Source organism: Hyla sarda, chromosome 2 (genome assembly GCF_029499605.1).
Source record: "Hyla sarda isolate aHylSar1 chromosome 2, aHylSar1.hap1, whole genome shotgun sequence".
NCBI lineage: Eukaryota > Metazoa > Chordata > Amphibia > Anura > Hylidae > Hyla > Hyla sarda.
In genome coordinates, this window is record NC_079190.1 from 442456826 (window position 1) to 442480615 (window position 23790).

The 23790-nt window shown below is 44.0% G+C and overlaps 1 protein-coding gene across 3 annotated transcripts in view; it reads left to right on the top strand.

Annotated features, from left to right (window-relative positions):
• TBC1D23 (TBC1 domain family member 23) overlaps positions 1–23790 on the top strand; it is a 49529-nt gene that overhangs the window by 8709 nt on the left and 17030 nt on the right. For 2 of the 3 annotated variants that reach the window (XM_056559279.1, XM_056559280.1), the window contains exons 2-11: positions 8920–9031; positions 10328–10433; positions 15461–15665; positions 16571–16694; positions 19317–19441; positions 19530–19576; positions 20865–20968; positions 21087–21203; positions 22934–23026; positions 23119–23289. In XM_056559279.1, the coding sequence (XP_056415254.1) occupies positions 8920–9031; positions 10328–10433; positions 15461–15665; positions 16571–16694; positions 19317–19441; positions 19530–19576; positions 20865–20968; positions 21087–21203; positions 22934–23026; positions 23119–23289 (1204 nt within the window). Of the gene's footprint in view, positions 1–4762; positions 4783–8919; positions 9032–10327; positions 10434–15460; positions 15666–16570; positions 16695–19316; positions 19442–19529; positions 19577–20864; positions 20969–21086; positions 21204–22933; positions 23027–23118; positions 23290–23790 lie in introns of those variants that run through there. The other variant, XM_056559281.1, reaches the window with a different exon arrangement.

The following is a 23790-nucleotide window of genomic DNA, read 5'->3' on the forward strand; positions in this document are numbered from 1 at the left end:
ACTGTACAGTTGCGGTATAGCACAGCGGTCTTTCTGTCGTGTTCACAGCGTGCTTTATGGTCACAGCACCTGAGCCTACGTGTTAAACTTGTACTTTACCTCCTGGCATTATTTCTGCTGGTCATAAAGATGAAGAATTAACCGGATCTGGCAGCCAGAGAAATGCCTAAATTCTCGCATAGTGCTGTGCCCTTTCTTGGCTGTGGACTTACTGCTTGGTCAGCGTTTCCGGGAGGTTGACTCAGACTCTATGGGTGTCAGTCAGATTGTCACACAGGGCGACGTAGGTGTGAGGAAATGTCTGCGGCGCAGACTATTCCTGAATAATACCACAAGTGTCCTAGTAGGTATTAGGAGATAGTGGCTGATGCAGTTGCACCTCTGATGGACATCGGCTCCAGAGGACAGGTGAGTATACGTCACACAGCTCCTGGGGCCACGGCTATTGTCTGCATTGTGGTTCATCCATTATACAGATGGAAACAGAGATGTGCGGGAAATGACGCAAAGACGTCACGGGATTTACTTTTCATAAAAGGAAGCTGCTGTGTATTAGGAAAGGAAGCGCTTCAGTCACGTATTCACTTGTAAAGAAGGGGAAACCACATTCCGGCCAGGAGAGATTACAAATCCAGATCAGGAGCTCTGGGCTTAAAGCGTACCCGTCAGAGCCAACAAAATATAGATCTTTTTTTTACTATATCACTCAGTACCTAATCCTGACCATGTGTATCTAATTTTTATGTGTCTAGCACCTTATTTATTTTTTTTCTTACACTTTTAATTTAGCTCACTATGAATTCCTCTCAAAGCGAGGGGGCGTGGCCTCACTGTGCAGGTCTCCGCCCCCTCCCTCAGTATGCTGTCTGCTCACATCTCCCCTAGCATTAGCAAAACTACAACTCCCAGCTTGTCCTCACTGACAGTAGCGGGACACAAGCTGACAGTGGGAGGGTTTTTCCTCCAGCTGTGAGCCCTGCGCTCACAGCTGTCAATCAAGGAAGTGTGTCCATGACATAGGTGATGACACATGGACACAGCAGGACTAGTATGTGTCCAAGTAGGCAGGGGGGGGCAGTTGTTTGACTGGCTTTTCCAGTATGAAATACTGAAAATTTTCTAATGAAACCAATTGCAAAACCTATCGGAAGTTTTTGTATCTGACAGTGCCCATTTAAGTAAAGTTTTCAAGTGCAAATGGGCTCCAAAATACAAAGTATTGCTTATCGATAAGTGGTTACATTTGTGCCAAGGTGCCATTTGTCGCCATTCCCTCCTGCCCTTTTGATGTTTTTAATATACATAATAAACACCTTTTTGATCTGATTGTTTTACATAAGGAATAAAGTTGTGCCATAACATTTACCATCTGGTATCATATTAAAGGAAAGTAAAACTGCAAATAATGTCGAAAGCCAATTATAATATATACTTAGGGGGAGATTTATCAAGCTGTTCCTGTCAATTTTTTCGGCTGTAAAAAGGTGCAATTTGCGCAAATTTTTTAGTTTTTTTTTTTTTTTGCGCCTTTCTGAAAAAACTGGCTGTGGGTTACAGGGCTGTGCCGTTGCCCATGCAGTGGAGAGTGTTTATTAACTGCGCCTTTGTTTTAAAGGCGCAAATATTTTGTGCAACAGTGTTAAAAACACAGCAAATGTAAACCATGACCAACTTGGCTTAAAGGGGTACTCCGCTGCTCAGCGTTTGGAACAAACTGTTCCAAACACTGGAGCCGGCGCCGGGAGCTTGTGACGTCATAGCCCCACCCCTCATGACGTCATGTCCCACCCCCTCAATGCAAGTCTATGGGAGGGGCGTGACATCATGAGGGGGCGGGGCTATGACATCACGAGCTGCCGATTCCAGCGTTGGGAACAGTTTGTTCCAAACGCTGAGCAGCGGAGTACCCCTTTAAGAAAATGTCAGACCCCTGTGAAATTACTTTCAAACATTGGGGACCAGTTATTTAGTAAGAAGGCATCTGTTCTAATAGAGTAAGCAAAATCAAAGAAGAACTACATTTGGGAGAGAGATATTTAAACCTGTCCAGAGGAAATGTTGCTGAGTTGCCCATAGCAACCAATCCGATTGCTTCTTTCATTTTTCAGAGGCCTTGTCAAAAATTACGCGATCTGATTGGTTGCTATGGGCAACTCAGCAACTTTTCCTCTCCACAGGTTTTTCTAAATCTCCCCCTAAGCTCCCAGCAGGGTTGTGTGACCTAATCAGATCAACTAATATATCAATACATTATTCTTAACAAAGATCAGTATATTAATAGAGATTATGACATACCATTAGGACATGCCAAACAAGCTAGTATTATCATTATCATTTTCTAGCAATTAGCTGGAGAGAGTATTCATGTATTTGGGTTGCTCTGAGCGCCAAATTGCCTTAAATTGTCCCTCACCTAATAAACGGGAGAGCGCAAAGTGAGAGCCCCAAGTTTTGAGACCAGGGAGCGGTGACAATCCTAGTCACAATGGCCTAGGCCAGTGTTTCCCAACCAGTGTGCCTCCAGCTGTTGCAAAACTGCAACTTCCAGCAGGCTTTGGCTCTCCGGGCATGCTGGGAGTTGTAGATTTGCAACAGCTGGAGGCACACTGGCCTAGGTGTTAAAAACGCTGCGGGGTAGACAGCTTGGTAACAGGAAAGCTGCGTTTAGTCTGAAGGTTGGTGCATGTGCCTTAACAGAAAGTCGCAACAGCTTAGTTATTCCATCTTGGGGCACGTCAGGTGTTATGTTATTGAACAATTTAGGGTTTATCCACATGTTCAGTATCCTGCACATATCTGATGCTGCAGATTTCAGTGTAAACTCAGTGACTACAGCTTCAAATCCCAGGCATCAAATATGCACAGGATACTGTACCTGTGAATACACCCTTAAGCCCGAAAATCCGCACATCTGCATGAATTCTGCATCCGCATTAGTTCGGTGCGAATTCTGAAGATGTTAAACAGATGCGGAATTCTTGCGGAAATGTTCTCACGGATTCCACATCTTATCCACTTCTGCGGTAATACTACTACTCCCATCATGGAACAGAGTCTTACCTTTCTCCCGGCTGTCCGATCGGTGCTTGATTGCTCCAAACCTGAGATCCAGGCTTGAGCAATCGACTGCCGATAACTGTGATCAATGCAATGCTATGGGATAGCCGTTTATGCGATGGCCCTAACATACAAAATCATCGTATGTTGATGCTGTGTTCAACATGCGATGGCCTCTGAGAGGCCATCGCATGTTGAATTGAAATTATCGTATGTCGGGGCCATCGTAGGTCGGGGGGGTCACTGTATATGTATGTGTGTGTATATGTATAATATATATATATTTGGGGGTTCGCCGTAAATTTTGTGGTAAAATTATTGATTTAATTACAAAGTACAGTTGGTGGCGCAAAAAATAAGCCCTCATGTGTCTGTAGGTACAAAATTGAGAGAGTTATGATTTTTAGAAGGTGATGAGGAAAAAAACAAAAGTGGAAAAACCTGTGGTCCTTAAGAAGTCAATAAATATGAAGCTGTCACAGCAGTCAGACATTATTCTCACTCTCTACATCAGTGTTTTCCAACCAGGGTGCCTCCAGCTGTTGCAAATCTACATTTCCCTGCATGCCCGCACAGCCTTCACGTCATCCATACCCTGCTGTGGAGGGATGGACTTGTGTTGAGATATAGTGAGGATTTATCGTCTCAGCGCATGTCTCCCTCATTTTATTGAATTTGTTTATGGGATTAGCTCCTTAGTGATGCAGGGTGTGCTCTTCTTCTCTGATGATCTCATTGTAATAGAGCGGCCAGGAAGGTGCACACCATCCTCATGTACATTGACTTGTATGGTGACTTCCGGTATTATCATTATTACCATATATATGCGAGTATAAGCCGAGTTTTTGAACACAATTGTGCTGAAAACGCCCCCCTCGGCTTATACTCGAGTGAACTCTCCGCCTGTCAATCCCTTCTCAGTGGTCTTCAACCTGCGGACCTCCAGAGGTTTCAAAACTACAACTCCCAGCATGCCCGGACAGCCAATGGCTGTCCGGGCATGCTGGGAGTTGTAGTTTTGGAACTTTTGGAGGTGCGCAGATTGAAGACCACTGATGAAGGGATTGACAGGCGGTGATGATGATGATGGGGGGGGGGGGAGGAATGATGATGAGGGTCTGGATGATGACGAAGGCCGCAGTGGTCTTCAACCTGCGGACCTCCAGGGGTTTGAAAACTACAACTCCCAGCATGGCCGGACAGCCGATGGCTGAAGGGATTGACAGGCGGTGATGATTAAGGGGGGGGAGGGAGATGATGACGGGGGTCTGGATGATGACGTGGGGGGGAATGATGTATTTCCCACCCTAGGCTTATAGTCGAGTAAATAACTTTTCCTGGGTTTTTGGGGTGAAATTAGGGGCCTCGGCTTATATTCGGGTCAGCTTATACTCGAGTATATACGGTACTCATTTAGGGTAGGGTCACATGTTGTATTTGCTGCTGCGTGTTTCCCTACCCAATAAAGGCAATGGGGGAGATTTATTAAAACCTGTCCAGAGGAAAAGTTACTGAGTTGCCCATAGCAACCAATCAGATCGCTGCTTTGATTTTTGAAAAGGCCTGTGAAAAATGAAAGAAGCAATCTGATTGGTTGCTATGGGCAACTCAGCAACTTTTCCTCTGGACAGGTTTTAATAAATCTCCCCCAATGGGTAGTAAAAATCTGTTCCAGAAAATATGCAGCACAATAATACAAGTGTGACCCTACCCTTAGTGGAAAATGTATTCAGTGTTCTTTTACTGAAAGTGTCCACTGTGTTTCACATGAAACCAGTTTGTTATATGCAATGACACCATTTTTATTTTGCAGAGGAACTGTTCGTACGTGGCAGGAAGATACGTCAGGTTTTTACTATAGTGTCCTATAGGGAACCCCTGTCTCCATGTCAGTGTTTCCCAACCAGGGGGCCTCCAGCTGTTGCAAAACTACAACTCCCAGAATGCCCGAACAGCCTTCGGCTGTCTCTATGTCAGTGTTTCCCAACCAGGGGGCCTCCAGCTGTTGCAAAACTACAACTCCCAGAATGCTCGGACAGCCTTCGACTGTCCGGGTATGCTGGGGGTTGTAGTTTTGCAACAGCTGGAGGCACCCTGGTTGGGAAACACTGCTCTATGTCCTTTTATCATGTCATAAGAGGGGTTCCCTGGGATCCCACTCTGTAATTCGAGGCCACTAATCCTCTGTATCGCTCATCCTGGTCGGCCCATGTGTTGCACGGTTGGCTGCCATGCCAGCTCTGGGCTATGTGAAGACTTTTGCGCTGCTAATGGATTTAAAGCAACAGTTACAGGCCACGAGATGGCACACAACTGGATATTTCCCTGTGAACTGCAGCTGTAGTTGCAATAGTTCATTGGGCACTATCAGATTCAAAAACTTTTTGTGTGTTTTAAATTTTGGCAAAACATTAGCCTTTTTAATATAAAAAAGTTTTTATCTTTTTTTTTTTTATTAAAATCATGGCTCATAATAAAAAAATAAATAAAAATAAAACTAGGGGTCCTCATACCACCCAGAACATAATCCTGTAAGGCTGCAGTTTCATCTATGTCCCAGCTGAAGCACAGGCAGGAACAAAGTCCCGGAAACGAGGACAGGACTATCACTCCTCTGTGCTCACTCCTGTCCTATTAGACTGCAGCATGAAAACAGAGAGGAGGGGGTTACAGGTCAGTCTGCAGCGATTGGATGAAGACACCTCAACGAATCGCTGGCCGCAGCACTGAGCGTCAGTGGAATATACCCCACATGTGGCAAAAATTACAGCAGTAAATCTCAACCACACTCTGCAAAAAAATTGCACAAAATCTCTGTAGAATTTAAAGTGTACCCGTCAGATCCAACTATTTTTTTTTCTTAATATATCACTCAGTACCTAATCCTGACCATGTACATCAAATTTTTGAGTCTAGCACATTTATTTTTTTATTACACTTTTAATTTATCTCACTAGTCTGAATTCCTCTCAAAGGGAGGGGGCGTGGCCTCACTGTGCATGTCTCCGCCCCCTCCCTCAGTATACTGTCTGCTCACATCTCCCCTAGTATTAGCAAAACTACAACTCCCAGCTTGTCCTCACTGACAGTAGCGGGACACAAGCTGACAGTGGGAGGGTTTTTCCTCCAGCTATGAGCCCTGCGCTCACAGCTGTCAATCAAGGAAGTGTGTCCATGACATAGGTGATGATGCATGGACACAGCAGGACTAGTATGTGTCCAAGCAGGCAGGGGGGGCAGTTGTTTGACTGGCTTTTTTAGTATGAAATACTGAAAATGTTCTAATGAAAGCAATTGCAAAACCTATTGGTTATACACGCTTTACAACATATCAAAAGTCTTTGTATCTGACAGTGCCCATTCAATTCCACATATAAATTGTTGATCTGCTGCAGTTCTGACCACATAACAATCTGGTGCAGGGATATTGACAGGTTTTGGATATTGTCCTATTCATCCTCTGCTTCCTCCTCCATCTGAAGTATTCGCTGACTCCATCCCGCTCTGCTGGCCGTGGACTTTCATCTACATTAAGAGATAATGTCTATAATACAATAATTTATCTTCTCACCTGAAGCTGCTATTGATTTCTTCTACCCCCCCCCCCCCCCCATCCCCCAATACACTGTAGAAATTATTGTTCCGGAGCGTCTTCTCCTTCCATGTAAATATTTACAATTTCCCATTTTATTTATTACCCATTAGGGTCGGGTCACACGGCCTTCTGTCCCCGTTTTTTTATCCCCATTTCGGCTCCGTTCTTGCAGGCTGTAAACTGATTAAAAACATTTTTTTTAAATCCCATTTGTGTCAATGGGATCTTTTTTTTGCAATCAGTTTACATCCGTTTGTACCCATCTGCACTCATTTCCATTTTTTAGACTGCAGAAAAAACAGCACATGGAGTATTTTTTCTTCCGTCGAAAACGGATACAGTAAATTTAACATTGAAGTCTATGGAAAACGGATGAGCCTTTAATGTCATCCGTTTGCATCTGTTTTTTTTCAATCCGTTTTTTGATCCATTTTTACTTCTGAGCATGCTCAGAAAAAAAAATATTTTTTGGGTTTATTAACTGAACAGTAACAGCCGTTTGCTTCAGTTATTGTCTTTTTTAAGTCTGTTTTTATTTTTGACGGGAGAAGAAAGGGATGTGTCTAGACAGCCGTGTGAACGCAGCCTAATGTATATATTGCTGACATATTCCCCGGTGTTGTGCTCAGAAGGCTATTCCTTATATCTAGACCAGTTCTCGGTGCTATTATTACAATCGAATATCCCTGTGAGGGTAATATGGATGCAGCCATTAATAAAGTGACACAGACCATAGAGCAGGTTTAAACTTCAGAAAATTGTATGCTGAAAACGTCTGTACAATAAATAACCTTTTTTTTGACTGAAGACAGAAAAGCATTTCACATTTATATCACAGCTATTTTCTCATGACTCGTGGGGCTACGTTCACACACAGTAAAGATTATGCGGATTTTTGCCTGCAAAATCCCCAGTGGATTACAGTAGCCGATATATTAATTTAGGGGTTAAGTAGCTGGAGGGGGGGTCTGACACGCGCTCCTTCCTGAGAGCACCAGGGTCCCGTCCTGGTCATCGTGGGGGACCCCCTCCTTTTAAAGTGGTTTTGCCCTATGGCCTCCTGCCAATCCCTGTATACCCGTCCTCCGGTGGTGACATGTCTAGTTGGCACATGACTGCTACAGCAGTCACAAGTATTGATATGTCATTGCTGGAGGCAGAGAACTCAGAATTGGGGAGATCAGCATAGTACCGTTTTTATAAGTAGATTTGATAGGTATGAAAAATGTATATAGTTTTATATGATTCCCATTAAAATTAATAGAGAGAATGACTCGGGTGATGGGAATCCTACCAGCGTGAAGAGGGTTCATGTCCAAGATGGGGATATGCCATAAATGTATATACCCACATTAGCCAAGGAATATCCTAAAATGCCTGGAAAGGCCCCTTTTGACAATTTAACTTAAAGGGGTACTCCGGTGGAAATTTTCAAATCAACTGGTGCAAGAAAGTTAAACAGATTTGTAAATTATTTCTATTAAAAAATCTTAATCCTTCCAGTACTTATCAGCTGTTGTATGCTCCACAGGAAGTTAAGTTGTTCTTTTCAGTCTGACCACAGTGCTCTCTGCTGACACCTCTGTCCATGTCAGGAACTGTCCGGAGCAGGAGAGGTTTGCTATGGGGATTTGCTTCTACTCTGGAATACAGACGGAGGTGTCAGCAGAGATCACTTTGGTCAGACAGAAAAGAACAACTTAACTTCCTGTGGAGCATACAGCAGCTGATAAGTACTGGAAGGATAAATATTTTTTAATAGAAGTAATTTACAAATCTGTTTAACTTTCTGCAGCCAGTTGGTATGAAAAAAAACAAAATTCCACCGGAGTACCCCTTTAAAGGGGTACTCCGTCCCTAAGACATCTTATCCGCTATTCAAAGGTACGGGGGTCCCACAATTTTGCCTTCAGAACCCATCTCGGGGAGCTGCACTTGCGCTGCCAGCTCAGAATCTGCCGTGTGACGACCACGGGCCTGGAGTATCGAGACGCCATGACTCCGCCCCGTTGAACGTCACGCCCCGCCCCCTATGCATAGACTTGCATTGAGGGTGTATGCTTTGGATAGGGGATAAGATGTCTTAGGGGCAGAGTTCCCCTTTAAATCCCATCCCTTTTTTTAACTGAATTAGAACTTTTGATGTCTTTTCTATGTATAAAAGCTCAACTAAGTCACTAAAAAGGCTTCAATGTTTTATTCTGGCTTCTCATTCTTGTACTTTAGCAATCTCTCTGATCCATATGTGATTTTGTTATCATTCATAGGGAGACAGATCTAGCCGAGGCTCTTGAGGCAGGAGGCTGTGACCTGGAGACTGTAAGAAATATCATACAAGGACGGCTGGTGCCTTCAGACCTCAGGGCAAAAGTATGGAAGGTAAGAGTATTATGTCAGGTCCTTCTTTTCTTTCTATTTATTTAATTTAATGTTAAAGACTAAACTTCTGACATGTCATAGCAAAATGTCAGAAGTTTTGATCGTGGTGATCCTGGTGCTGAGACACCCACCTATTTAAATCGGTGTTTCCCAACCAGGGTTCCTCCAGCTGTTTAAAAACTACAACTCCCAGCATGCCCGAACAGCCAAAGGGTGTCCGCGCATGCTGGGAGTTGTAGTTTTGCAACAGCTATAGGCACCCCAGTTGGAATACACTGCCTTAAATGAACGGGCAACATTGCAAAATCTTTGTGAATCTGTACACCGGCTGAGCAGTTACTAACAGAAAGATCAGACACAGAGTTTGTACCCTGGGTCTGGGCCCCCCACTTGCCCTTCTCGCCCCGCTATCTTAGTCTGGTATGATGCAGCGCGGCCATAAGCTGGTCGCCTGGGCTGTCTTTTTTTTTTTTTTTTTTTCCCCCTGTGGTTTTCTGGTCTCCACCTCCTGTGCTCGCCTTCTGCTCAGGCGTACACTGCTCTCCCTGCTGTGTTCCTTGGAATTTGTTTCCTATATCCCGGGTATCTTGGGTCTTTGCAGAGGACGGTTCCTTTTTTGGCGACTTAGTCCATCTCCATGGACGGGGGAGAGCTCAGTTTCTGGGCCTCTGTTATCTCTGGCCTGGGGTCTCATTCACAGGCCTTGTGGACACGTTTGGTCTCTGGACTGATTCCCTTTCTCTGGTGGTTGATTTTCCCATCCTTGGGGCAGTATAGGTGTCCCCCAATGAAGAGCGACACAAGTTTTTATTTTTATTTTTTACTCACTGTAAAATCTCTTTCTCGTAGCCTTCATTGGGAAACACTGCACCCACCCATTTCTTCACTTTTGGTCTGGATGATCTTTTCCGGTTGTTGGTTTTTTTATTTATCCGGGATTCCTTTCTAGGGTCCTTCAGACGTTTTTCTTTGTTGGCTTCTCCTACTGCTTTGTGACAAAACTGACTACCTTACTTCCAGTGGGTGGGTATATCCTGCCAGGGAGGAGCCAACTTTTTTTCCTAGTGTCAGCGCCTCCTAGTGACAAGAGAATATACCGATCAGTAAGGTGTCCCCCAATGAAGGCTACGAGAAAGAGATTTTACCGTGAGTACAAAAAAAAATCTCCAAGAATGACTGTGCAGGGCAAAAAGAGGTGGATTTTAACACAACCCCTTGGCAAAAGAAAAGACTGTGTTAAACTAGTGTGTGTGTCAGAGGTAGCACTGTCGTCATGTTATTTCTTCTTTCCTTTAGATTGCATTAAACGTTGCAGGAAAAGGAGACAGTTTGGCAGCATGGGACGGCTCTTTAGATCTTCCAGAGCAGGCCGTCATTCATCAGGATTGTCAAAATCTTATAGGTAAGAATCTTTTAATCAGATAGTAGATCCACAAACACGTGTTTAGTGTAGATTCACTAAAGCCATTGTTAAATCATAACGGAAACCAAGTTCATTGACTAGAAAAAAAGGACAGCATAAGTGAACTTTGGCCAAGAGAGAGATGTGGATGTTTAAATATGCTAATATATACACAGACACAAAACTCAAATAACCAATCAAAAAATATATATATATCAATGATTTTGACGTGATAAGTAATCTCCCCTTTTTGTCAAATGTAAAAACCAATGTACTTCTGGGTAAGAAACTTAATTCTCTTAGAACTCTTGGGAACAGTTCCTGGGTTTCTTGCTGAGAAAGAGTTTTATACCAACTTTTTTGTCTGGTGTATATTTCTTCTGTCGACACTTAGCAGTATACAGCAGCATTCACGCACATTTTAAAGTCTAAACTGCAGCCATCCTTGACAGACTTTGGCGGTGCAACCATTCTGTTAACCTCAACTGTATACCCTTCTTAAAAAAGTACCTGTCGCCAAATAAACATTTCTAAACTAACTCTGGCTATGTTCCCTTACTACTCCTAACACTCCTCCCATCCTTAACCCCTTAAGGACACATGACGTTCTGATACGTCTCCATTTCCGAGTCCTTAAGGACACATGACGTATGAGAACGTCATGTGTTTTACCGGCCCCCCGCAACCATCTGGAGCGGAGCCGGTCCCCGATGCCTGCTGAAATCGTTCAGCAGGCATCGGGGCATATCGCCCAGGGGGGTCATTATGACCCCCCATGTCGGCGATGGCCGCAGATCGCTGGACAATTCAGTCCAGCGATCTGCGGCAGATTCCGGGTCAATCGGGTCTCCAGTGACCCGGTGACCCGGAATTATTGGCTGATCGGGGCCCTCAGAGACGGCCCCGAACAGCCAGACCCAGCAGGGGTGAGGTGGCACTGGTGCCACCTCACGATCGCCCTGATTCGTCGGCCGGATTACCGGCCGACCAATCAGGGCGCCTGCTGCGGGTGTCACTCCCGCAACCCGATCCGCCCCTCTTCCGGAGGACGTGAGCGGGTGCGGGACGTGCACCCCGGGTGCTGGGGACCCCGATCCCTGGCGCCCCTGTTGGGATCGGGGCCCCAGGAGCAGCGGCGGCGGAGACGACGAGGGACTGACCTGTGCGGCGAGGATCGTTGGAGGTGAGTGACAGCCTCCTGCTGTTGCTTAGCAACAGCTCCCAGCATGCAAAAAGGGCATGCTGGGAGCTGTAGTTATGCAACAGCAGGAGGCAGACCACCACAACTCCCAGCATGCCCTTATGGGCATGCTGGGACTTGTAGTTTTGCAACAGCTGGAGGCACATTCTTTCTATGGAAAAGTGTACCTTCAGCTGTTGTGTAACTACAACTCCCAGCTTGCACAATCAGCTAAAGTGCATGCTGGGAGTTGTAGTGGTGCATCTGGTGGTTGCATAACTACAACTCCCAGCATGCCCGTTGGCTGTCGGTGACTGCTGAGAGTTGTAGTTTTGCAACAGCTGAAGGCACACTGAGTTAAGTAGCAAACCAGTGTGTCTCCAGCTGTTGCATAACTACAATCCCCAGCATCCCCAGCCAAAGTAGTATGCCTCCAGCTGTTGCATAACTACAGCACCCAGCATGCCCTTCCGCTGTCCGTACATGCTGGGGGTTGTAGCTTTTACAACAGCTGAAGGCACACTGGTTGCAAAACACTGAGTTTGTTAACCAGTATGCCTCCAGCTGTTGCAAAACTACAACTCCCAGCATGCACTGATAGACCGTACATGCTGGGAGTTGTAGTTTTGCAACAGCTGGATGTCCCCCCCCCCCCCCCCCCCCCCAATGTGAACGTACAGGGTACACTCACATGGGCGGAGGATTACAGTTAGTATCCGGCTGCAAGTTTGTGGTGCGGCAAAATTTCTGCCGCAGCTCAAACTGCCAGCGAGAAACTACTGTGAACCCCCCGCCCGTGTGACTGTACCCTAAAAACACTACACTACACTAACACACAATAAAATAAAAAGTAAAAAACACTACATATACACATACCCCTACACAGCCCCCCTCCCCTCCCCAATAAAAATGAAAAACGTCTGGTACGCCACTGTTTCCAAAACGGAGCCTCCAGCGGTTGCAAAACTACAACTCCCAGCATGCACTGATAGACCGTACATGCTGGGAGTTGTAGTTTTGCAACAGCTGGATGTTCCCCCCCCCAATGTGAACGTACAGGGTACACTCACATGGGCGGAGGATTACAGTAAGTATCCGGCTGCAAGTTTGAGCTGCGTCAAATTTTCTGCCGTAGCTCAAACTGCCAGCGAGAAACTACTGTGAACCCCCGCCCGTGCGACTGTACCCTAAAAACACTACACAACACTAACACAAAATAAAATAAAAAGTAAAAAACGCTACATATACACATACCCCTATACAACCCCCCTCCCCAATAAAAATGAAAAACGTCTGGTACGCCACTGTTTCCAAAACGGAGCCTCCAGCTGTTGCAAAACAACTACTCCCAGTATTGCCAGATAGCCGTTGACTGTCCAGGCATGCTGGGAGTTTTACAACAGCTGGAGGCACCCTGTTTGGGAATCACTGGCGTAGAATACCCCTATGTCCACCCCTATGCAAGTCTCTAATTTAGGCCTCAAATGCGCATGGCGCTCTCACTTTGGAGCCCTGTCGTATTTCAAGGCAACAGTTTAGGGCCACATATGGGGTATCGCCGTACTCGGGAGAAATTGGGCTTCAAATTTTGGGGGGTATTTTCTGCTATTACCCTTTTAAAAAATGTAAAATTTTTGGGAAAACAAGCATTTTAGGTAAAAAAAAATATATATTTTTTTACATATGCAAAAGTCGTGAAACACCTGTAGGGTATTAAGGTTCAAATTACCCCTTGTTATGTTCCCCGGGGGTCTAGTTTCCAAAATGGTATGCCATGTGTTTTTTTTTTTTGCTGTTCTGGCACCATAGGGGCTTCCTAAATGCGGCATGCCCCCAGAGCAAAATTTGCTTTCAAAAAGCCAAATGTTACTCCTTCTCTTCTGAGACCTGTAGTGCGCCAGCAGAGCACTTTTCACCCCCATATGGGGTGTTTTCTGAATCGGGAGAAATTGGGCTTCAAATTTTGGGGGGTATTTTCCGCTATTACCCTTTTTAAAAATGTAAAATTTTTGGGAAACCAAGCATTTTAGGTAAAAAAAAATATATATTTTTTTTACATATGCAAAAGTCGTGAATCACCTGTAGGGTATTAAGGTTCACTTTACCCCTTGTTACGTTCCCTGAAGGGTCTAGTTTCCAAAATGGTATGCCATGTGTTTTTTTTTTTTTTGCTGTCCTGGCACCATAGGGGCTTCCTAAATGCGGCATGCCCCCCAAAAACCATTTGTCGCTCCTTCCCTTCTGAGCCCTCTACTGCGCCCACCGAACAATTAACATAGACATATGAGGTATGTGCTTACTCGAGAGAAATTGGGTTTCAAATACAAGTAAAAATTTTCTCCTTTTTATCCCTTGCAAAAATTCAAAAATTGGGTCTACAAGAACATGCGAGTGTAAAAAATGAAGATTTTGAATTTTCTCCTTCACTTTGCTGCTATTCCTGTGAAACACCTAAAGGGTTAATACACTTACTGAATGTTTTTTTGAATACTTTAGGGGGTGTAGTTTTTATAATGGGGTCTTTTATGGGGTATTTCTAATATGAAGACCCTTCAAATCCACTTCAAAACTGAACTGGTCCCTGAAAAATAGTGAGTTTGAAATTTTGTGAAAAATTTCAAAATTGCTACTGAACTTTGAAGCCCTATGGTGTCTTCCAAAAGTAAAAACTCATAAATTTTATGATGCAAACATAAAGTAGACATATTGTATATGTGAACCCCAAAAAAATATATTTTGAATATCCATTTTCCTTACAAGCAGAGAGCTTCAAAGTTAGAAAAATGCAAAATTTTCATTTTTTTCATCAAATTTTGGGATTTTTCACCAAGAAAGGATGCAAGTTACCATAAAATTTTACCACGAAGTTAAAGTAGAATATGTCACGAAAAAACAATCTCGGAATCAGAATGATAACTAAAAGCATTCCAGAGTTATTAATGTTTAAAGTGACAGTGGTCAGAATTGCAAAAAACGCGCCGGTCCTTAAGGTATAAAATGGCCTGGTCCTTAAGGGGTTAAAAAAAACAACTGTGTATCATACCTTCATTCTTGCTCACATGGTGCAATCTCCCAGCAGGAGAAAGTGGGCATTTCCCAGCAGGCATGACATCACTGAAGCCTGCTGGGGGACCACTTCCGCCTTCACATTGTCGCAGTGCTGTGATGAATAGAAGACCTCAGGCTCTGTGTAGCAGCTTTCAGTCTTTGCACCTTTCAGTGAGGCTCTTTGCAGCTTTCAGTAAGGCTCTTTGCACCTTTCAGTGAGGCACTTTGCTGCTGTCAATCAAGCTCAATGTAGAGAAACACACTTCCTGAGTTTGGTCTGCTGTCAGGCTGGGAGGAGTCCAAACTCACTGTCTTAATTGTGGCAGGAAACAGAACAGAGCCACCTAGTGGCTGCTTTTTCTATTACATTTTAAACATATTTATGCTGATGATTTTAAAAGCAAGTGAATAGGAAAGTGTCTGCTAATTGCACAAAGAACACTATATTAAAAGTTTTTATTTGGTGACAGGTATGGGTTCTTACCATATTAAAATGGTATGGCAAATCCACAGGATATGCTATAAATGTTATATAGATGTGAGGCCCACGTCCGGGACCTGCACCTATCCCTATAACCTAAGTTCCCCAACCCTTGTTGGGGAACTTGGGTTATAGCATTTTCTCTGTTCAGTCCCTGTCTGGATGCTCTTACCAACAGGCACCTTACAAGGTTGGTCAAAAGTCAGGGTACTCTATTTTTTTTAGATTGGGAATATCCCTTTAAGTTATCTTTATTTCAAACAAATGGAATTATTGTTGCATCTGAGCCATTAACACTTTGCATTTGTGATTGTTCAGAGCAGCTCGATGTATCCGAAGAGAGGAAGCCGATTATTCTCCAGGATGTTGAGTCTATAGTAACTTTCTATTGTAAATCACGTAATGTCAAGTACCATGAAAACGTCAGCTGGCTTTACCTTCTGAAACCATTGATGGAGCTCAACTTATCCCGGAGCGACTTCTATAATTGCTTCTATGCAATAATGAATAAGTATATTCCAAGGTATATATCTATGTGTGGGTGTGTGTTTATATTTAAACAATTATTTATATGTATATTGTATGTGTTGTTATTTTAGGAATAGGACATATATTTATGTTCTGTTTATGACCGGACAGCTTATATCTGTTTACACATTTCTTGGTCCAAGACATGATTGGAGAGCTTAACAGGTTAACCCACTGCCTCAGCGTTCGGAACATTTGGTACCGAATGCTGAGGCAGTGGATTACCCCTTTAAATGGTCCCTGTCATTTGCAACAATTATTAAGTAGCCCAAATAATTTTCTCCAACTTTTGTTGTATATCCTTATTGAAAAAAAATGTTTCCTTCTATGATATAATGATTGTATATCTACCAATGAAAATGCCATCTAGTATTCATTACTTGGCATGCTCCTCCATTAGCAACCCGATGTTTTGGACAAAATGACAAATGTGTGGCCATCCCATACACTGTATGGTGAAAACAAATGACTGTAAAGCATCGCAGTCCCTTACGAAGCAAGCCTGCTGGTTTGTTTTTTTTCTAGAACAGATGATGAAGGTACACTTTAAAGGGGTAGTCTGCTGCTCAGCGTTTGGAACAAAGGCGATGAGAGCTCGTGACATCATAGCCCCGCCCCCTCATGACGTCACACCCTCCCCCCTCAAAGCTATCACGCCCCCTCCCATAGACTTGCATTGAGGGGGTGGGGCTATGACATCACGAGCTCCAGGGTCCAGCATTCGGAGCAGTTTGTTCAAAACGCTGAGCAGCGGAGTGCCCCTTTAAATTGAAGCATCTATGGAGATTCTTATCATTGCAACCTCTGGTCAATAACATCAGTGCTTATTAATTGGAGCAAATGTTCTTCCTTATGGCAGTTAAACAGTCTTTATATTTAAAAATATTTCTTTCTATTCAGGGATTGTTACACTAAAGGAAAACCTTTCCATTTATTCCGGCTTCTCCTGCAGTACCACGAGCCTGAACTTTGTTCTTTCTTGGACACAAAGAAAATTACTCCAGATCATTATGCACTAAATTGGGTAACTATTGGATGTTACTATTGTGTTTAAGGATACTTGGCCATACACTTTAGATATCCGACGAAAACTAATTTAGCCAACACCTATTACTCGCAACTGTCTCCATACACATGGACACTTAGCTGTGCCAAGCATGCATGTGTTCTGAATTGGAAAAGGGAGATAAAATGCTACTAGACACCCCTGACGGTAGCTTATTTCAAGTTAGAACAGTTTAAGTCCGGTAAGAGCTGCTAATCCATCTTTTGCTTGGCATAGAGGTGCACGGCCCCACAATCTCCAGTTTGGAGCTCCATGCATCTATCCTGTAGTCTGCCTGCAAGCTCAGGTCCTGGGCAGTGGTTGTCATGACTCTCCCTGGAACCTTTTATAGGAATGAACTTGCTTAAGTCTGGCTGTGCAATTATCTCCTATACAGGTTCTTGGGTGGACCATGGCAACGGCTACATGGCAAGCTGCAGAAGTACCATGTAAGTCGAGTGGCCTAATTCTGGCCAAAAAATACATTTTAATAAGAGTATCCCTGAATTTTTATACAATGTTTCATAAATTAAGTCCTCATTTCTGATTTTATATTGTGCAAGGAATAAGAAGGAAAATGATTCCCTGGATGAAGGCGCTTATCCCAATGGATATGGTACATAAGTTTTATTGCAACGTGTTTTGATTCTGAATTAAGATCTTCATCAGGCAACGATGCCTGATGAAGATCCTAGTTCAGGATCGAAACACGTTTCAATAAAACTTATATACCATATCCATTGGGATAAGCGCCTTCATCCAGGGAATCGTTTTCCTTCCTATTCCTTGCTCGTATCTACACCAGACTGATGTCACCCCCGGGATTTCCCCTTGGTGACTACCCTGTAATTTCACTACTGTAGGTGTTGTGCCCTCAGCGCAACACCTAAGGGTAAGGACCCTAAGTTATTCACTTTTTTTTTCGCATACCATAGCGCTCTTCACTAGGAGTGCACTCTGCGCCCCCTCCCCATCTCTTGATTTTACACTGCTCAAAAAAATAAAGGGAACACAATGTAACTCCAAGTCAATCACACTTCTGTGGAATCATACTGTCCACTCAGGAAGCAACACTGATTGACAATCAATTTCACATGCTGTTGTGCAAATGAAACAGACAACAAGTGGAAATTATAGGCAATTAGCAAGACACCCCCGATAAAGAAGTGGTTCTGCAGGTGGTGACCACAGACCACTTCTCAGTTCCTATGCTTCCTGGCTGATGTTTTTGTAACTTTTGAATGCTGGCGGTGCTTTCACTCTAGTGGTAGCATGAGACGGAGTCTACAACCCACACAAGTGGCTCAGGTAGTGCAGCTCATCCAGGATGGCACATAAATGTGAGCTGTGGCAAGAAGGTTTGCTGTGTCTATCAGCATAGTGTCCAGAGCATGGAGGCACTACCAGGAGACAGGCAAGTACATCAGGAGATGTGGAGGAGGCCGTAGGAGGGCAACAACCCAGCGTCAGGACTGCAACCTCCACCTTTGTGCAAGGAGGAGCACTGCCAGAGCCCTGCAAAATGACCTCCAGCAGGCCACAAATGTGCATGTGTCCACTCGTATGGTCAGAAACAGACTCCATGAGGGTGGTATGTGGGCCCGACATCCACAGGGTCGGTTGTGCTTACAGCCCAACACCATGCAGGACATTTGGCATTTGCCAGAGAACACAAATATTGGCAAATTCGCCACTGGCGCCCTGTGCTCTTCACAGATGAAAGCAAGTTCACACTGAGCACATGTGACAGACGTGACGGAGTCTGGAGACATCGTGGAGAACGTTCTGCTGCCTGCAACATCCTCCAGCATAACCGGTTTGGCGGTGGGTCAGTAATGGTGTGGGGTGGCATTTTTTGGGGGGCAGCACAGCCCTCCATGTGCTTGCCAGAGAGAGTCTGACTGCCATTAGGTACCGAGATGAGATCCTCAGACACCTTGTGAGACCATATGCTGATGCTGTTGGCCCTTGGTTTTTCCTAATGCAAGACAATTACAGACCTCATGTGGCTGGAGTGTGCCAGCAGTTCCTGCAAGAGGAAGGCATTGATGCTATGGACTGGCCCGCCCGTTCCCCAGACCTGAATCCGACTGAGCACATCTGGGACATCATGTCTCGCTCCATCCACCAATGCCACGTTGCACCACAGACTGTCCAGGAGTTGGCAGATGCTTTAGTCCAGGTCTGGGAGGACATCCCTCTGACCACCATCCACCACCTCATCAGGGGCATGCCCAGGCGTTGTAGGGAGGTCATACGGGCACGTGGAGGTCACACACACACTACTGAGCCTCATTATGACTTGTGATAAGGACATTACATCAAAGTTGGATCAGCCTGTAGTGTAGTTTTCCACTTTGATTTTGAGTGTGACTCCATATCCAGACCTCCATGGGTTGATAACTTTGATTTCCATTGATAATTTTTGGGTGATTTTGTTGTCAGCACATTCAACTATGTAAAGACGAAAGTATTTCATACAATTAGTTCATTCATTCAGATCAAGGATGTGTTATCTTAGTGTTCCCTTTATTTTCTTGAGCAGTGTATATTGTGAAATACTTAGACCACAAGTAAAATGCCTTTGTTTTTATTTTCCAGTTTGGAAGCCTCTTTGCATATCACTGCTCGGTTGAAGTCACACAGGCAATCTGGGATAGTTATTTACAGCAGGCAGATCCATTCTTAATGTACTTCTTGATGCTGATCATGCTTGTCAATGTAAAGTAAGTACATGGGGGAGGTGTGAGCCGAATGGCTGAAGCTCTGTATTAGTATTGATCTTACACTAATGGCTTTTATCTGTGTTTTCAGGGATGTTGTTTTGGCAGAAGAAATGGAATCTAAAGAAGAACTTCTAAGTAAGATTGCGAGCGTGCTATGAGGGTTTATTATTTTGAGCAATAGGTGTTCACATTATAGACTCATGCCAATAGGCTTTGGCAGGCTGAAATGTAAAGGATGTATAAGATGCTGAAGTTGCTTGGTAATTATTGTGCTTTACGCCATCAAATGTTGTTTGGCTCTGTTTACATCTTGTTTGGCGCTTACGGCAGAGCTATATGTCAGAAGGATCTCCCCTATCCTTTTTATAGTGAAAAATTATTATTTTTTTTTTTTTGTACCCTTCGTATGGAATAATTTTTAGTGTGCTATTCGAAGTTCTCGGATATCAGCACTGTTTTGCCAAACCCATATTGATGGAGGGCTATAGAAATGTTCACCATATATGCTCTGAGATTTTGAGCTTGAGGCACATAATGAACAAAGGACCAAAATGTGATGTGATCAGGATCTTATCTGTTACATTAGATCAGGTTTATACTAGGAAAAATGTCATTCCTATCTTTAAATGTCCCAAAATTTGCTCCAGGAGGAAACTTTCCAGTTGACTGTCAAATTTAATTTGGACTGGACAGATGTGATTTTAATTTGTACTCCAGACCGCCTAGCCCAATACGTGAAGTGTAAGCAGCCTTGCATACAGATGGCTGCTTACCTTTTGGGTGGCCTTACACAACGTCCTCTAAGCAGAAAGACCTAAATTGTATACCTCACCGCTGAGGAAACCAGAACCTTTGCTCCTGTACATACTGTCTGTCGCACCCCCTAGGTATGCTATCAGTGAGGACTGCATGGAAACTACATACAGGAGCAGGGACTCCTGTCACAAATGGTTATTCCTGTAGGTACTGAGCAGCAAGGCTTAAACTGTATGGCTCACCTCCAGGCAACCTAAACAATTTGCTGGACCAATTATGCTCATCTGTAGTAATTATAGAACAATGATTTAGCAGGAATAGCCTTTTCATTTCCCTTTTTTACACATGTTGGATCATATATTTGTCTTCTGGACACGTTTTTTTCATGCTTGTTGGGGGTTTCTGAAGCTGGACCGGTGACAATGATCTGATTGGCAGCTTGGGGTTGTATTGATGAAGTGTACCCTTTTAAACAGTGCCTGGTTTGGGAAAACTGCTAACTTGTCAGAGATTTGTTTAAAAAGTTTTATTGGTCTGTGAGTTGAAACCATCAGCTCCATTATTTGTAGATCAAAAAGGCCTGGCCATAGGGCCTAGGGTTGTAATGGAAATGCTTATGCTTATTCAAACAGGAGTATTTTTAATATATATCTTCTCTTTTTCTCAGAGTTCCTTGCAAGTCCACCTACAAATCTTGAGGTAGCAGACATAGAAGATCTGTTCACTTTAGCTAATCATTATTATAGCAAGACTCCAGCTTCTTTTCGCAAGGTAAATGCATTTGTTACTATTTTTTTATGCTTTATGACATTGACTACTTCAAAATCTTCAATAGGCTCAAGCCTTCAAAAATTCTTTTGTTTTAGTTACCTATGTATGTTTATTTCAGGACAACCAGAATTTGTTTGGCAGCAGCCTGATTGCTCTTAAAGACGACTCTGATCTCAGTCAGGCTCTTTGTTTGGCTATTTCTGTATCAGAAATTCTTCAAGCAAATCAGCAAGAGGTAAGTAAGTGCTATTGATTCTACAAAGGTAGAGTATATCTGCAGCGTAGGCCGGGAATACAAGAAAATTAAAGTGATCTATACACCCTTTGCCAATATATGTTGTAAGAAAAGGTCTGATTTCCTTACAAACGTCACTTGGCCAAGGATCCAGGCTTTTTATCATTTTGAACTACTGACAAGCAAGAAGTGCAAAGTACAAAGCTCTTACCTGCTCGTGGGTCTGAAAGGCGAAGTGCTCCGCTGCCTGTTCTCTTATTCACGCCACTGCCGCTGTCCCGTTCTCCTGTCCGCATAATGGAGTCTTATGGAGGAGCATGTGACACAGACGTCACTCCCCTGCACCCAGCGTAACGCTACGGAGGAAGCAGAGTGACGTGTGTGTCACATGCTCCTCCGTATACTCCATTATGTGGATGGCAGAACAGGGCAGCGGTAGTGAAGTACGGTACTGGTAAGCAACTACAAGGGGGTTCTGCTGGCCACGAGGGGGTTCTGCTGGCCACGAGGGGGGTCCTGCTTGCCACAAGGGGGTCCTGCTGGCCACAAGGGGGTCCTAAATATTTTAGTACCCGTTTGGTTCAGAATATTTTTTTTCTTGTTCTCCTCCTCTAAAACCTAGGTGCGTCTTGTGGTCAGGTCCATCTTATGGAGCGAAAAATACGGTACTTTTAAGTACTTTTAGTACTTTATGTAACAGGAAGAGTGTTTTCTCTTAATCTTGGAGAATAACCATGTGGAAATGGTTTAGGTGCAGTTAGGATAAATCGCTAAAGTACTATCTGCAGCTGAGATGCTTCTATGATGCGTTCTTCATTGCAGTCCCCCAACCATGCTCCTGGTGTTTACCGCCTCTGTCCAAACTCAGAATATATAAATATCACCTCTTACCTTCTTTGTACTATGAGACATACTTCACATAAGTTATCCCCCCTGATCCCTGCTCTTCTTTGTCCTTCCCTGTCTCACGAGGGATCATGGGCAGCAGAATTAGTGTCTGTGGCAAAGCAGGGTGGTGTGTGAAGACAATGAATAATAACCACACCTTACTACCTTACAACTTGTAATAGAAAAGCATGCAGGCAGTTTAAATTGAGGCCGTGTCTGCTTAGGGAGGGTTTATGGGATCTATAGTTTCTGTAGGCAGGATTACTTTGGAAAGAACCCTGGCAGCGTCAAAACAAAGGTGCCCATGCAGAGCTAGGGAAGGCAATAAAAAAGAACTACATCTGAACTATGGTGGCATCACCTGGTAAACATTCACAAGCAGATACATGCACACACACACATATATATATGTGTGTGTGTGTGTATATTAATTTTATTTTTTTAATTATAAAATATATATATTCACAGAAAATTTTACATGTTACACAGGTCAGGTATGTTTTAGTACATGAGTACTACAACATATCAAAAAAAATTTGGTGACAGTGCCCATTTAAGAGCATCTCTGTTTTTGCTGCTCACACACTTTGACATCCACTGCTTAGGAAGGGGCATGCCTGAAGCAAGCACTGAGCCTGCCTTGGCTCAAAAAAAACCAAAACAGGTTTCTGGATTCTGACAGTGCCCATTTTAAAGTAATATTGATGGTATAGCAAAACACACATAAGGAGAGTGTCATACAAGCAATTTCTGAACTTCAGTTATTTAGTGAACAGGTAGCAACACGTGAATAAACCACTGTTCTGCCATACTACTTCATTGTGTTTTATCTTCTTTTGTAGGATGGAGTGCGGTTCTTTGTGGTAGATTGCCGACCTGCAGAGCAATACAATTCTGGGCACCTGGCTACAGCGTTTCATTTAGACTCTGACTTGGTATGTACAAAGATGGGTTATCTGCACTGACACTGTTATATTATAGTGCAATCTGTCTCATAGTATTTTGTGACTTGTGATCTGTGTTATAGATGCTACAGAACCCGGGAGAATTTGCTCTGTCAGTGAAGTCTCTTCTAGAAGCACAGAAACAGTCCATAGAGTCCGGCTCAGTGGCTGGAGGAGAACACTTATGCTTTATGGGCAGCGGTAGGGAAGAAGAAGACATGTATATGAATATGGTTCTTGCCCATTTCTTGCAGGTTTGTTCTCTTCAGCTTATCTCAGTAGAATGTAAGCAATGCAACTGGAGCATATGTGTCACGATTCGGCTAGCTGGAGGTGGATCCTCTGTGCCAGAGAGGGATTGGCGTGGACCATGTCGGTGGACCGGTTCTAAGTCACTACTGGTATTCACCAGAGCCCGCCGCAAAGCGGGATGGTCTTGCAGCGGCGGTAGCAACCAGGTCGTATCCACCGGCAACGGCTCAACCTCTCTGACTGCTGAGATAAGCGCGGTACAAGGGAGAAGACAAAAGCAAGGTCGGACGTAGCAGAAGGTCAGGGCAGGCAGCAAGGATCGTAGTCAGGGGCAACGGCAGGAGGTCTGGAACACAGGCTAGGAACACACAAGGAAACGCTTTCACTGGCACAATGGCAACAAGATCTGGCGAGGGAGTGCAGGGGAAGTGAGGTATAAGTAGGGAGTGCACAGGTGAGGATACTGATTAGGCCTGCTGCGCCAATCAGTGGCGCAGTGGCCC